Source organism: Chanodichthys erythropterus, chromosome 10 (genome assembly GCF_024489055.1).
Source record: "Chanodichthys erythropterus isolate Z2021 chromosome 10, ASM2448905v1, whole genome shotgun sequence".
Lineage (NCBI taxonomy): Eukaryota > Metazoa > Chordata > Actinopteri > Cypriniformes > Xenocyprididae > Chanodichthys > Chanodichthys erythropterus.
This window is the reverse complement of record NC_090230.1, coordinates 17,488,974-17,502,637: the sequence shown is the minus strand read 5'-3', so window position 1 is coordinate 17,502,637 and position 13,664 is coordinate 17,488,974. Positions and strand designations below refer to the sequence as shown.

The following is a 13,664-nucleotide window of genomic DNA, read 5'->3' as shown; positions in this document are numbered from 1 at the left end:
CTGGTATCCTTGTGGGGGAAAAGTGTTCAGATTCAGATCGACTTGGTGGATATTTCTGTTTAAATGGTACATTTTACTCACACTGCAGGTCTTGTAATCTTATTTATTGTAACGCCACTCTGCGTGATTGAACAGTGGTTGCTTTTCAGTGATAACAAAAGACTGTTTTTAGCACCGTGTTGTACATGTCCCAAAAGCGATCGTGAATTCCTCACCTGTTTCCACATGCAATGACCCAACACCTCACAATCATATATGACTAATGCGGGCTCAGGTATCAAGTTACTTCAAAATATCTGCCTAAAATATTTTTAGACTTGATATTGAAAGCACCATGATAATGGAACGAGTTCGCTATTTCTGAAAATCAACATTTTCATGAATAATGAGCTGAATTTGATTTGTCTATTTTCTAAGAATGACAAAATTAGACCCTGCAGTTCCTCAATCTCGCAGCTGTGCTATAGGCTTTCGGCGATGTTGGGACATTCATCATACTCTGGTACTCGCTATATTTCTGGAAACACGTCTCTGGGTCCGGGCTTTCGGCGACCCACTCCATCATGGTGGACATCAGAGTTCTTTTCCCAGGTTCACTTTTCACACGTTTAGAGCAGCACAGGTTTTCAATACTGATCAGTCACAGCCTCTTTCCTGTTCATTCATCACTCGCCCCCAGTTATTTTTTTTTTCTCGGTTCCTCTCTCTCTGCTAAATCAGTGGGACAGAGTGTTGTGGATGAAGTGTGCTAATCTTTCTCTGATTGCACAGGGCATGGTGGAATAAAAGCTGCTTCTGTTTGTTATATTCTCTCGCCCTTGGCCACGACTTTGATTCCTATTAATTGAGGGAGATAAATGCTTAACAACAGATGAGGATTTAATGGATTGCATTGCAGTGGAATTGCACATTGCTGTGCGAATTAACTTCTGTCTAGCAAGAAAATAATTCTTATTGGGTTTTAGGGTCTAAAGCAATGAGGTCCTGGAAATCTCCTGATACTCAGGACAATTTGCACTTTTTGAGTGTTACCTTGTCACATCTAAATGTAGAAATGTATGTATAGTCCACATGACTCATAAAATTCACAAATTATCCATTTTACATAACATTTCTTTAAATAATTCTCAGTTCATAAACCTGTTTTCTAGGTTACATTAGTCTTTTGCACTTCCTATTTTGTTACTATATTTATATAAAGAAGAACAAAATCTTATGAGCAAGCAATAAATTATTCCATTCTCGCTCTTGAGTAAAGTTCCGTCTTTTATCTCCAAAACAGTAACTGTTTTCTCTGTCAAAGTCAATAATTGTTATATTGTGCAACTCAAGAGCTTATGATTTAAGACGAGTACATTGAAATGTCTTTTGAGTCACCTGTAATTGATGCACAAACTCTGCATCTAGCACTCGAATATGTGGTTAATTAAAATTAGACTGACAAATGAGTAATGAAAATGATAAATAAACCCTTCAAATGTTGCCACTGTCAATTTAATTGGATTACTCTCTGCTAATGTGTTGTGAAGCCCCCCCCCCCCCCCCACACACACACTAATTATATATTTTGACCCAGAGCAATGCTATCTACTTTATCATTAACGCATTAGTCTACGTGTCCATCTGGGGACTGATTCTAGGATTTTTCAAGCCTCATTTTAATTTAATGAGTACATAATGGTGATTTGAATGTTGATATTTCTCCATAATGTTTTGAAATTTGCATGAATTATGCAAATTTTGACAACGAAGACATTTTTAATTTTGCAAATGAAGGGTGCAACTGTCTGTAAAAATCAATTAGAAGTGAATTATTAGTAGTTATGTTTATTTTATCAGATTTAAAGTCTGCTGTCAGATTTCCTTTCAGTACTATGCTGATGACAATTTCTTAGGGGTCACTGAGGTAAGAGTTTTCAACGCTTCATGTTTTGCATTAGCTATTTGTGTGTTATTTGTAACAATTTTGTTGTATTTCTTAAAGGGTATTTCTCTTCTTGGAAGAGCCAGGATATTTTTAAATATATCTCAGATTGTGTTCGTCTGAAACAATACACCTAGGATAGCCTGAGGGTAAGTCAATCATAGGATAATTTTTGGGTGAACCATCCCTATTATGCAAAATTCACTTTTTGGCTATAAATGTGTGTTGGCAGTGTGTGTACACAACACCCTATAATGATAAAAATCAACCACTTGGACCACTTCCACTTAAAAATCCAACCACTTCTTTTTTTTTTTTAATTTTTAATCCCCATAAATTATAAGCAGTTGTCTCAGAACAAGCCGTTTCCAGATCCCTGGCAGTGTGACGTCACATTAGCCCCAGTCCCCGCCCACGAGTGTTGACAGTCACTGCTGTTATAACATCGAACCGCCCTGAGCACGTTCACAGCAAGTTTAGTCCGCCGTTGCTGCACTGATGAGAATGTCTCCCAAGTGTTTTAGGTCTTCTGCAGCTGGATGGATTAATCCACACATCTCTATTTACTCCCTAAATCTGAGACGCTGAAGATGAGATGGATTCATTTTGTTTTCGAAGATGCTCCCTCAACTCTAACGAAATTCATTTATGTCTGCGCGAATTTATTAAGCACCACCCGAAAAGGCATAAGGTTTTTACATATGCGTTTACTGTTAGTTGTAACGAGTGTTTCTGTGTTCTTCGCTATGTATATTGATGATAATGTAAGGGAGAGAGTGAGTTTATGGATAATATTTTGATGCACACTTGCATTGCTTTATTAAGCTCTTACAGAGATTTTCTAGAGTGAAAACGGACGCTTCATCTTCTGTGTGAAGTACGATAAACGTCATAAAACTCATTAAGTTTTGGCCATCATTCGGACAGGATTGTACTAATATAGTGGAAGAAGACATTCTGACATTTATAGTGCGTCCTGACTGACTCCTGTCACCGGAGAATCAGCTCTTGAAGCTCCGCCCTCTTAGGCTGAGAGCAGCAGCTCATTTGCATTCAAAGGACACAAACTGAAACGGCGCGTTTTTGCTCAACCCCCAAAAATGGCAATTTTAACATGCTATAAAAAATATCTGTAGGGTATTTTGAACTGAAACTTCACATACACACTCTGGGGACATCCGAGACTTATTTTACATCTTGTAAAATGAGGCATAATAGGTTTGTGAAATGTGTCTAAATAACGTATTACTCGGCATGAGCTGAAACCCAATTTTACAGTGTGATTATTTAGATCAGACAATGTCACATTATTTTAAGAACACTGAAAGAGACCACACCTCTGAGACAATAGGCTTAAGAAATACATTTAATAAATAGTTTGAACTTACCCTCATCAAGGGCAGACCTGTATATTTAGTCAATGTAAAGCTTTGAAAAATATTATTTTAATCATATCTGACATCTATGATGCAGTTAAATTTCATATATTATCTTTTATACATACTGTTTTTAATTTGGTTTGGTTACTGTAAACCGTTTGCAGGTATTAGGTAGATAGAAAAATCAACATCATCTCATTATGTCAGGGGTGGACATCTCTGAGAATCAAAGAAATGTGTCACAGTACAGATACACCACCATATGATATTCCCAATTTTTCTTCTTTTGCATACAGAAACAGTGAGGATCTCAATAAAATTGGCCCTTTAGTAATATCACTCAAGCATTAACTTGAAGATGAAGTTCAGCAACCTCTTAATATTTCTTGGTTAATTGGCACCTGAAAATGGTGGTATCACCATCATTTTATTTTTGTTGTGCATGCTAGATACTGCACACATCAATGTCTCTCACTTCCCTTTAAAAAGACAGGTTTACAATACATAACATCTCTCTGAAATTAAAAAAATAGTTTTAATTGACAATACCAAAAAACACTGTGCTGTTCCCTACCTCATAAACTGCTGAAATTTGCACATGCTGTGGTAACACTACTGCACCCCTGAGCCCTGGCTAATCACCGAAGACCTTCCCACTGCAATTTTCTATGGCGCGGTCGCCCGCTCTTATCCTTCGCCATGTTAAGGCAAGGATTGTGCTTGTTGCTTTGCAAGTGATTCCAGTATTTCATGAGTTCATTGGGCTGGAACTGGTGAGAGGTGATCAGGTGACTGTATTTGCAGCTGGAGTACGACACTCTCCAGTGATTGAAGAGAAACTCATTCGGTGGTGGCACTGGGTCGATCCGCAGCTTTGCCAGGCAGATTCCCACATACACATCCTCAAGGTGAAGGCGACGGATACTCAACGAGGCGTTGTAGATTTTCGCAGCCATGTCCCCCGAGAACACATAGCCCGTCCCGGAGCAAAAGATAGGGTATCTCTCGCTGGAATACAGCTCTGGTGGCATGTACCACTTACTGTCCTTGTTGCGGTTGGGAGCATAGCCTCTCATTAGGTAGCCTGTGAAGTAATTCTGTCGAGGTGCCATGTTTGGCTTTAGCAGCTTTTGGATGAGATATTCTGTGTTGACAAACATGTCACTGTCCGTCTTCATGACATAACGGGCGTGCGGGCAATAGCGAGCAACCCAGCTCATGCCCATTAGCGTCTTGATGGTAAGGTTGTAATAGGTGTCCAAGAAGTCCTGCTGGATGATGTCATGGTACTGCAAGCTCTCCTCGACAATGGAGCTCTGAGGATACGCATTAGGTATCCTTCCCAGCAGAAAGAGCCGCACGAACCCATAACCCATTGCCACGCTCTCGTTGCCCCAGGTCTGTCTGATGGCGTTCCTTGCCTCCAACTGCCTTGGCTCCGCAGCAATTAGCAAAACCAGGAAGGGACTGCTTTCGTTGCACTTGTAGGGCTCATTAAGCAGCCAGTGATAAGGCTGGGCTGCCAGACGGCCTCCCACTCCCATTTCCCTGTGCAAGCTCTTGGTGTTGCTGTTGGTGTTTGAGTGGTTGCCGCTCGGCGAGATCTCCAGTCCCACAATCCCCCGGGCAGTGATCTCAGCCTGGTGAGAACTCAAATTGAAGTTAACAGATGGTTTGGGGAGCACATAAGTATTGTCTTTCCAGAGGCTTCGCAGTGAGCTTTGGTTTCCCTTCGCACGCTCCTTGTGGGGGCGCAAACCCCGCATGGTGTAAACCAAAGGGTTGTCTCGCAACCAACTCCGGCCCTGCAGCAAATCCTGGTGGCAGTAGATGAGAAAGAGGGCAAAGAGTGAGGCCAGCGAGAGAAGGCCTGCTACATGTGTGCGGAAGAGTGACCGCTTGACATTCCAGGTCATCTTGATGGGGCAGCAGTGTCGCCGACGCCACTGCATGATGTAGAGTGGGGCTGCTTAGCAAAGCGCGGCGGTCACAACCAATCACATCAAACATGTGTTGCAAACAGCCTGAGGGTTATCTGAGCTGGCAGATGGGTGTGTTCAGGGCCGCAGGTGGACCTACGAGGGAGATGACAAACTGTTCATGAGAGTTGCAGGAATGTGATTCTCTGACCCTCCCCAGTGACAGACGGTCATGCTTTGGGGCAGTTTCCTTCTGAAGGACGACTGCTTCCTCAGACTGATGTCTCTGTGATCTAAGAATGAGAAGAAAAAAAAACAATGAATAATACTGGGTGGTGTCTCATGGATAATGTAAAATGGATAGCAGAACATCTTAAATCATATTGATGAGCCATATACTACTACAGTAGTAGTAATGCTGGAAAGTGGCATTACTCGAAAAAATTATTTGTGATTTTTTTTATAAAAAAAATGTTTATGACAGCTCAAACTTTCTCTATACACCAGTAATGTTATGATTTTTCCAGTCTCCTACATTTCCTGTGCATGGTAACACTGTGGGAGAGATTGCTAACAGGGGTCTCTGCATATCATGAGCTAACCTTTACTGCCCTGCGTGAGAGTTTAAATTGCAGGTTTGCACAACATAGCATTCAGTGTGAACACTGCTGCCTCAGAGGCCCTCCAAGCCACCTCCCCACCCAGATGCACTCTAACAGCCAGAAAGGGGAAGCATCCGTCAAAATGAATTTTCAGGCTCCAGCAAGCAGTGTTGCAGGATCCGCAGCCAGAAGCTGCGAGTGATAACAGCCCTCACCCCTTATTCACCCTCAACCTTAAACTTATCAACACTGCACCAGAGGGATAGGCCTCCCTGCTAGCAATTTCCTCTCTTAACCATTGCTTTCTCACACCGGGGGTTATTAGATTTTAGAACCTCTGCCAAGTAACGGGGATCAAAAATAGAAGGAAATGATTACAAAGGCAAAGCAGAGGTCTTGTTTCTGAAAGTCATGTTTTGTTCTGGCTCATTTTGAAAGCATCTGAGGAGTAAGTGCTCCTAAAAGTTCTATGACAAAAATGCATTACTTTCCATCAAAGCATTTTTTGAGAACTGTATTTTGTAAACTATTATCCAACATAGCATTACTACCTGTTTTTATAATTCATAATTCGGTACTCTTTTGACATTCATGCCAGCTGAGATTTAGGCAATAAATAGATACTATGTAAATACATAATTCTATTTATACAGTTGTATACACAGTACATAATATGCAAACCGGTGCAAAATTCTTCTGATCTAGATGTATGTTACTTTATTGTTTTTTAATTAATTAATTCTTTTTATTCATCTTATATGTACTCAGAGCTCCTGGAAATCACAACAAATTCTGTGTCTGCACACACTTGGTGAATAAAGCTCATTCTGATTCTGGTTAACATACCATGGAAAATAGGTAATTGTAAACAAGTAAAATATCTGAATATTACTGTATCTCATTACATGTTTTCCAGTATTTTTAGCATTCATTACCACAATCTTCAGTGTCACATGATCCTTTCTTATCAGTGTTGAACAGTTGTGCGGCTTCATTGAGTTTATTTGCCTTTATTTGAAATAGAAGTATTTTGTAAGACTACAAATGTCTTGTTACTGTTAATCAATTTAATTTACTTGAATAAAATTATTATTTTCTTTTTAAAAATCTTACTGACCATAAATGGTAACATAAAATTATTACTGGTTATATTATGTTTATTAGTGTAAAAAAAAAAAATCAAATTGGTGTTTTAAACTGGATTTAGCGTGACGGCCTGAGGCTGGCGATCAACATTCTTGATAGTCTCCTTTCACTGTTTTATTGTTGAAAAAGAAATTCAGGCCCTATTTTGTACCGTATTTGTGGAGAGTTCCATGTGCTTTTATTCTAACTACCACCTAAATGTTTCTCTTTGGATTGTGCCCTATTTTGTTGCAACAGCTGGATCAACGGATGATAACCTTTTCAACCAAATGTGCTCACCCAGCGTGGGCAATTACAGTAAGATGGAAAGAGGCTAAGCCTGGCTTTACTTTAAAGGTTAACACACTTCAGAACAGAGCGAATGAAATGCTCCAAAGGTTTCCTTTGTCATCCATTTGATATCTTGTAATGAGAGCCTCACTAGAGAACGCTATGTGCTGCACTCACTTGGTGCTAGGTGTTTTTGTTTTTTGTCAAGCTAACACACACATGCTTGTTTGGATGATCAAGAGAATAAATAAATATGTATTTGTTAACGACAGAGAGTATTCCTAAAATCAGCTGCTTTCATTTCAGTTTGCATTTCATACAGTTACGTAAATTAGGAGCGTGATGTGGCCACAGCGGTCAGCAATTAGAGGAGCAACATGAGACTATTAGACTTCTAATAGGAAACACCTGCAAACAAAGTTATTATGATGGAGATCAGCATAACTCGGCAATCAGTGTACCCTTCAATAATAGATGCAGGAGCTTTTAACGCACAGTTCCCACAGGTTTTTGCTTAGGATTTTTCAAAACATTTTCCTCATAACCAATGCATTGTAACATTTTTTTTTTTTCCTATGGACAATCTATGTAAATGTTGGTTTCAATTGAATAATTAAAAGGTAGCATACCTCTCTAAAAAAGATTCACATTTGCAATGACATCCATTTGTGAGCCCAATAATGTGAATAATTTGCATTGCATATTAATGTTTTTGTAAAGTGTATGCGTGTAGAGTAAAACAAACATATTGCCTTTAATATGAGCGTACAGATTGAGGCAAAAATAAATAAACTTAAAACTACTATGTCAAAGCTAATGAAAAACTGGACATCAACATTCTGGATGACATTAAACAAATAATAAATGGAGTGCAATAAACGTAATGCACAATCACAACATATTCGCACCAGATTCAATAAATCTCCATATGCACTAGTGATTCTCCCTGGAGGAATCAATTTGACATTGAGTATCCCATGTGAAAACACTTATCAAGTGTCCTACACTTTGAAGGCAGTGTTTATTTATATACTGACACTACATCTGACACCACATTTTAATGTTTTCTTAAACTACTTCCTATGGCGCTTACTGGTACATATTAGTTTGAAATGTAATTACATCCATTACTCAAATGCCAGGGTCTTTATAAACCTCATTCAGAAGTTTGCGAATGTTCCTTTGAAAGGCAAATTTAATGAATCGCATATCGTGAGGATGAAGCTCAAAACATTTTATTCTCAGAGCATCTGTCATCCAACTTGGACTGAGATGAATACCATCCCCCCAATTCAGCTGAAAGAGAATTGTGGCCAAATTAAACACACATTATTGCAAAACAATCTGTACAAGATACTTGGAGCATGCCAGCATACATCTTGGCCCTTGCATACTTCAGCAGGTTGCTTCAATTGTTTTCATATCACAAGGCTTAAGTGACTAATGTGACGTCTTATCTCCCATGAGAGCAAATAGGTTTGTTGATTCATGCAAAATGCTGTCACAATCTGCCGGCATCCCTGCTGAACAATGTTACAGCACTTTTAATGAACTGTAACATATTTGATGCATTATTAAAAGACCCTACTTTAATAATAATTAAAAAAGCATTAAGTCTCTCTGCTTGTATTCACATTTTGTTCTCAAAGTTTTTATTACCTGGGTGACTGAAAGAAAAACTTGAAAGGAAATGCTTTGAGAGCATGGGGGCCAAGTCCAATCTGATCTTTTATATTATAACCACAGCTTAAAAGTGTTTTCGAGCAGAGTAGTAAGCCATGGGTGGTGGTCAGCTTGCAAAAGTCCAAGCAGCTGTGGCGTTTCCATGCCTCACCGCAACCATTTCTGGAGCACTTTAACAGCTAGTAGCTGTCGCATTTCCTGTTACATTTTTTTTCTTTTCTTGGTTAAACTACTACAACAATTACGATTTAAGACCCAAGTGTGTGTGTTTTTCTTTCTTTTCTTTCTGACTTCTGGTGTAGACCGTAGTCAAGAATGTGAATCAAATTTTCTGCAATGTGGTTTATTTATGTCCATCCTGTTTACACAGAACTTAGTGATGAACTATTTACTGATCCGTTTTCTTCCTCGGTATGCATCATGGTGTTTATAATTAAGATTGTCACTCTTAAAGGACAGCAAAGAGTACTTGGACGAAGAAACAACAACAACAACAACATTTTATTGAGATATTTATATTTTGAGACCTACCTCACTCTGTGAGAGAGTGGAAAGATGCGCGCGCCGTCTGTCGACCCGCACCGCGCGCCATCATTCCCTCCAGCACCTACCAAAAAACCGACGATAAACCACCTCTTCACTCCCCCCCGTGTTACTCACAAGAACTTAAGCTTATTCCCTCGTTTTCCATCTTGAATTCGTGGAACAAAACCCCTCCTTCCATCTGTCAGGAGCTATTGTTGTCTGGCACTGTACACATTAGGCTTCATCTCCCATGAATGTCTGTGGCACTGTCACTGAGACCGCTACTTCTTCGTCCGTTATGCGAATGCCTGTAATTTCTTAACAAATATATACAGCAGCGGAAGGCGCTTTTTTTTAAAGAAACGAACTTCAACGGTCACATTCTACGTCGCGAGTCTGCAGTCATTATGAGGTATCCACTGGAGTAACGGGGAGAAACAGCGGCTGCACGCGAGTCGGGTGGCTCTCGCGGGTTCTTCTTATCAAAATAACGGCTGCAAGAGGCCTCTCTGTGCCTGGTCTATCAGAACACGACCCCGAAGTGCACGAGAAAACAGCGAAGCCTGTCCTCTTCTCCAAATAATATGTGGGGTGGGATGGTGGGAGGGAAAGCAGCTGTTGAAATGACGCTGCTTCACTGACTGACTGACTGAGCCCTGCGACGTCACTGCCTACTTAGGGGAGAATCCCACGTGACCCATTTAGAATCACTCCCACTCCCCCCCCCCCCCCCCCCCCCAAACCTACACAGACCCTCAGTTCCTTAAAGAATGAATTTAACTCTCTATGGGGCCACGATTTGGCTGGTTAGCTTCAACAGTTAGCCCCTGCTGGTAGATGTCGTAACTACACATTATGGGGCAATAAGAATCTAAGCAATCAATGGTCTCCATTGACGACCATTCAAAACTAGCCGTTTATTCTGACGAAACATTTTACATCGCTATTCATATTAATCACATTTCAAAATATTAAATGTGTGCCAGTGACAACGATTTTTGTTTAAAAATGTGAACTTGTGTTTTTTTTGTTTTTTTTTTTTCTGCTGTCTTTCATTTGCCATTTCTCTTAGAGGATTCCAACATCTTTTGAACAACGATTTTCCATGATTTTACAATTACTTTTAATGCTGTCCATGATTACATTAAAGGTGCAATATGTAACCAAAAAACCTCTAGGCCAGTGTTATATATTTTGTTCACTTGAGTACTTACAACATCCCAAATGTTTGCAACTATTTGTAAATCGTGAGAAAATTGCAATTTTAACCAAGGCTCCGGGACGTGTGAGGAGTCGCCTGTCAATTGCGTCATACCCACGTTACCATCTGTTTCTGGTTTTATTTTGTCGAAACCACAGAAACACCAAATACGCTTTAATATGGGAACAACTGTTTTGATATATTTATAGACAGAAAACTATTTGTTGTTATATAGCTCAACACGTTTAGTCTTATTGTTTAAATTCTTGATTTTTTGTAACAGTTACCATGCTTTTACCATGCATCAGAGAAAACGTACTCGGTTACTAACGTAACCTCGGTTCCCTGAGATACGGAACGAGTACTGCGTATGGGGAAAGGTCTCCCTTTTTCCCCGCTGCTGAAGCCTTTTTCAATAACGCAGTGTAACTGCACCGTCATTGGTTCACTCATAGACAAGTTGTTGAACCAATGACGGCGCGGCATAGCTGCGCGGCCTATGGCGACAAAGCGCGCGAATATTCCCGCCGAAATGGGCGGGGTTAAGGGCTATATAAGCAGGCGTTTCGCCATAGGATTTCAGTGTCATTCGACTGAAGCGACGACCCTGAGCCGCAGCCTCGTGGCACGGCAAGTATCGCAGTAATCGTTCCCTATCACAGGGAACCGAGGTTACGTTAGGAACCGCGTAAGGTTCCGTTCGATACTTCAATCGTACATCGGATTGGGGCAGAATTCAACCACGCCGTGCCACGGCTGGGAACGATATAGCTTGAAGCTTGGACACCTGAGAGGGGGCCCAAGAGACAAGCGAGAGGGCAAGCCCTTACCGAACCCTTGCGTTACACTTAGAGGAAATTTATTTCCATGATAGCGTGAGGCGGAGCTCATCTGAGGCCGCTAATCACACTGAAAGGACTCGAGCCTGTAAGGTCGGGACATCGAGATGGTAAAACCTGACAAAGGTGGACGGCGAAGACCAGCCGGCCGCCACACAGATGTCTTGGATGGAAACTCCGTTGGACCAAGCCCATGAGGAGGCCATCCCTCTAGTGGAGTGGGCTCTGACTCCTATGGGGCATTTGGCTCCCAGTGAGGAGTAGCACAGCGTAATAGCGTCCACTATCCAACGAGAAATGCGCTGTTTTGAGACCGGAGATCCTTTGGTGCGGCCTCCAAAACAGACAAAGAGCTGATCTGACTGTCTGAAAGACTGCGATCGCTCTATGTAGGTCCTCAATGCCCTGACAGGGCAGAGTAACTCCAGCCCTTGCTCTTCCGTCGAAGGGGGCAGAGCAGAGAGCGAGATGACCTGAGCTCTAAACGGCGTTGAGAGCACCTTAGGGACGTAGCCATGCCTGGGTTTTTAGAACGACCTTAGAGTCTCCAGGCCCGAATTCGAGGCATGCAGGGCTCACAGAGAGGGCCTGCAAATCGCCAACACGCTTAACCGAGGCCAGTGCTAACAGCAAGGCGGTTTTTAGCGTCAATGGCCTGAGGTCGACTGAGCCCATTGGTTCAAATGGGGCTCCTTTTAAGGCCCTGAGGACCAAAGACAGGTCCCAGGAGGGAACGGTGAGGGGGCGAGGGGGATTCAATCGCCTAGCGCCCCTCAGGAAACGGATGACAAGTCCGTTTCGTCCCACTGATTGGCCAGCAATAGGAGCATGGAACGCTGCAATGGCTGCTACGTAAACCTTGAGCGTGGAAGGGGTGCGCCCCATTTCCAAGCGTTCTTGGAGGAAAGACAGTATAGAAGATACGTCACTCTCCATTGGGTCTATGTTGCGTGACGAACACCAGTCAGCAAAGACCGACCATTTCTGGTCGTAGAGGCGTCTCGTGGACGGCGCTCTAGCCTGAGAAATGGTATTTAGGACGTCCCTGGGGAGGTTAGTAGGCTCCCATCGAGGGACCAGAGGTGCAGAGCCCAGAGCTCCGGCTGTGGGTGCCAGATTGCCCTGTTCGCCTGAGAGAGGAGGTCCCGTCTCAGGGGGATCGGCCACGGGGCTCTCAGAGAGAGCTTGAACAGCTCCGAGGACCAAATCTGGTTCCTCCAGAGCGGGGCCACTAGAAGGACTCTGTGTTGGTCTTCTCTGATGCGCCTGATGACCTGAGGGATCAGGGCGATCGGAGGAAAAGCGTAAAGGAGCGTGCTGGGCCATGAATGGGCCAGAGCGTCGACCTCCTTCGAGAAAAATGTTGGGCAATGAGAGTTGTCTTCTGAGGCGAAGAGGTCTATCTTTGCCTTCCGAAGAGCTCCCAAATCCTGAGGACAACCTGGGAATGGAGCGTCCACTCGTCGGAGGGGACGTTGCTCCGTGACAGCATATCTGCACCCAGATTGTTCCTGCCAGGAACATGAGTCGCTCTGAGCGACTGAAGCCTCGGAAGAGCCCATTCCAGTAGACGTTTCGCCAGAGCGCATAAGCGGCTGGACGAGAGACCGCCCTGGTGGTTTAAATATGACACCACTGTCATACTGTCCGGATTGGACTAGAACGTGACGCCCTGTCAAATGAGCCTGAAAGAACTGAAGGGCCTTCATCACTGCTAGCATCTCTAGACAGTTGATGTGCAGAAGGCTTTCCTCTTGGCTCCATGAGCCGAAGGCCGGTCTGCCGTCGCACACAGCGCCCCAACCCGAGTTGGAGGCGTCTGTTGCTAGCACCGTCCTTCGTGAGACCGCCTGTAAGGGAACTCCGCGCTTGAACCATACAGGGTTCGTCCAAGGTTTCAGGGCTAGAAGACAGGCCTGATTGACCTTGAGGCGAAGGCGGCCGTGCCGCCAAGCGCTGGGAGGAACCCGGAACTTCAACCAGTACTGAAGAGGCCGCATCCGAAGAAGGCCGAGCTGTAGTACCGGAGAGGCGGAAGCCATTAGCCCTAGCAGCCTCTGAAAAAACTTCAGAGGGAGGCAGGCTCTGTTCTTGACTGAGGCTGTGAGCTGCTGAATCGTCAGAGCGCGCTCTGGCGAGACTACTGCCGTCATATGGACTGAGTCGAAAACTGCTC

The 13,664-nt window shown here is 42.9% G+C and overlaps 1 protein-coding gene across 2 annotated transcripts; it reads right to left on the bottom strand.

Annotated features, from left to right (window-relative positions):
- Positions 1 to 3,274: 3,274 nt before the first annotated feature.
- b3galt2 (UDP-Gal:betaGlcNAc beta 1,3-galactosyltransferase, polypeptide 2) lies at positions 3,275 to 10,071 on the bottom strand. Of its 2 annotated transcripts, none has more exons than XM_067396326.1 (2): positions 9,455 to 10,071; positions 3,275 to 5,515 (listed from the first exon to the last, which is right to left on the bottom strand). In XM_067396326.1, the coding sequence occupies exon 2, from the start codon at positions 5,253 to 5,255 to the stop codon at positions 3,942 to 3,944; it is 1,314 nt and encodes a 437-aa protein (XP_067252427.1). In that variant the 5' UTR covers positions 5,256 to 5,515; positions 9,455 to 10,071; the 3' UTR covers positions 3,275 to 3,941. The 2 variants fall into 2 exon arrangements, with proteins under 2 accessions (XP_067252427.1, XP_067252428.1); XM_067396327.1 differs by having other exon boundaries at positions 9,584 to 10,071.
- Between the last annotated feature and the right edge of the window lie 3,593 nt (positions 10,072 to 13,664).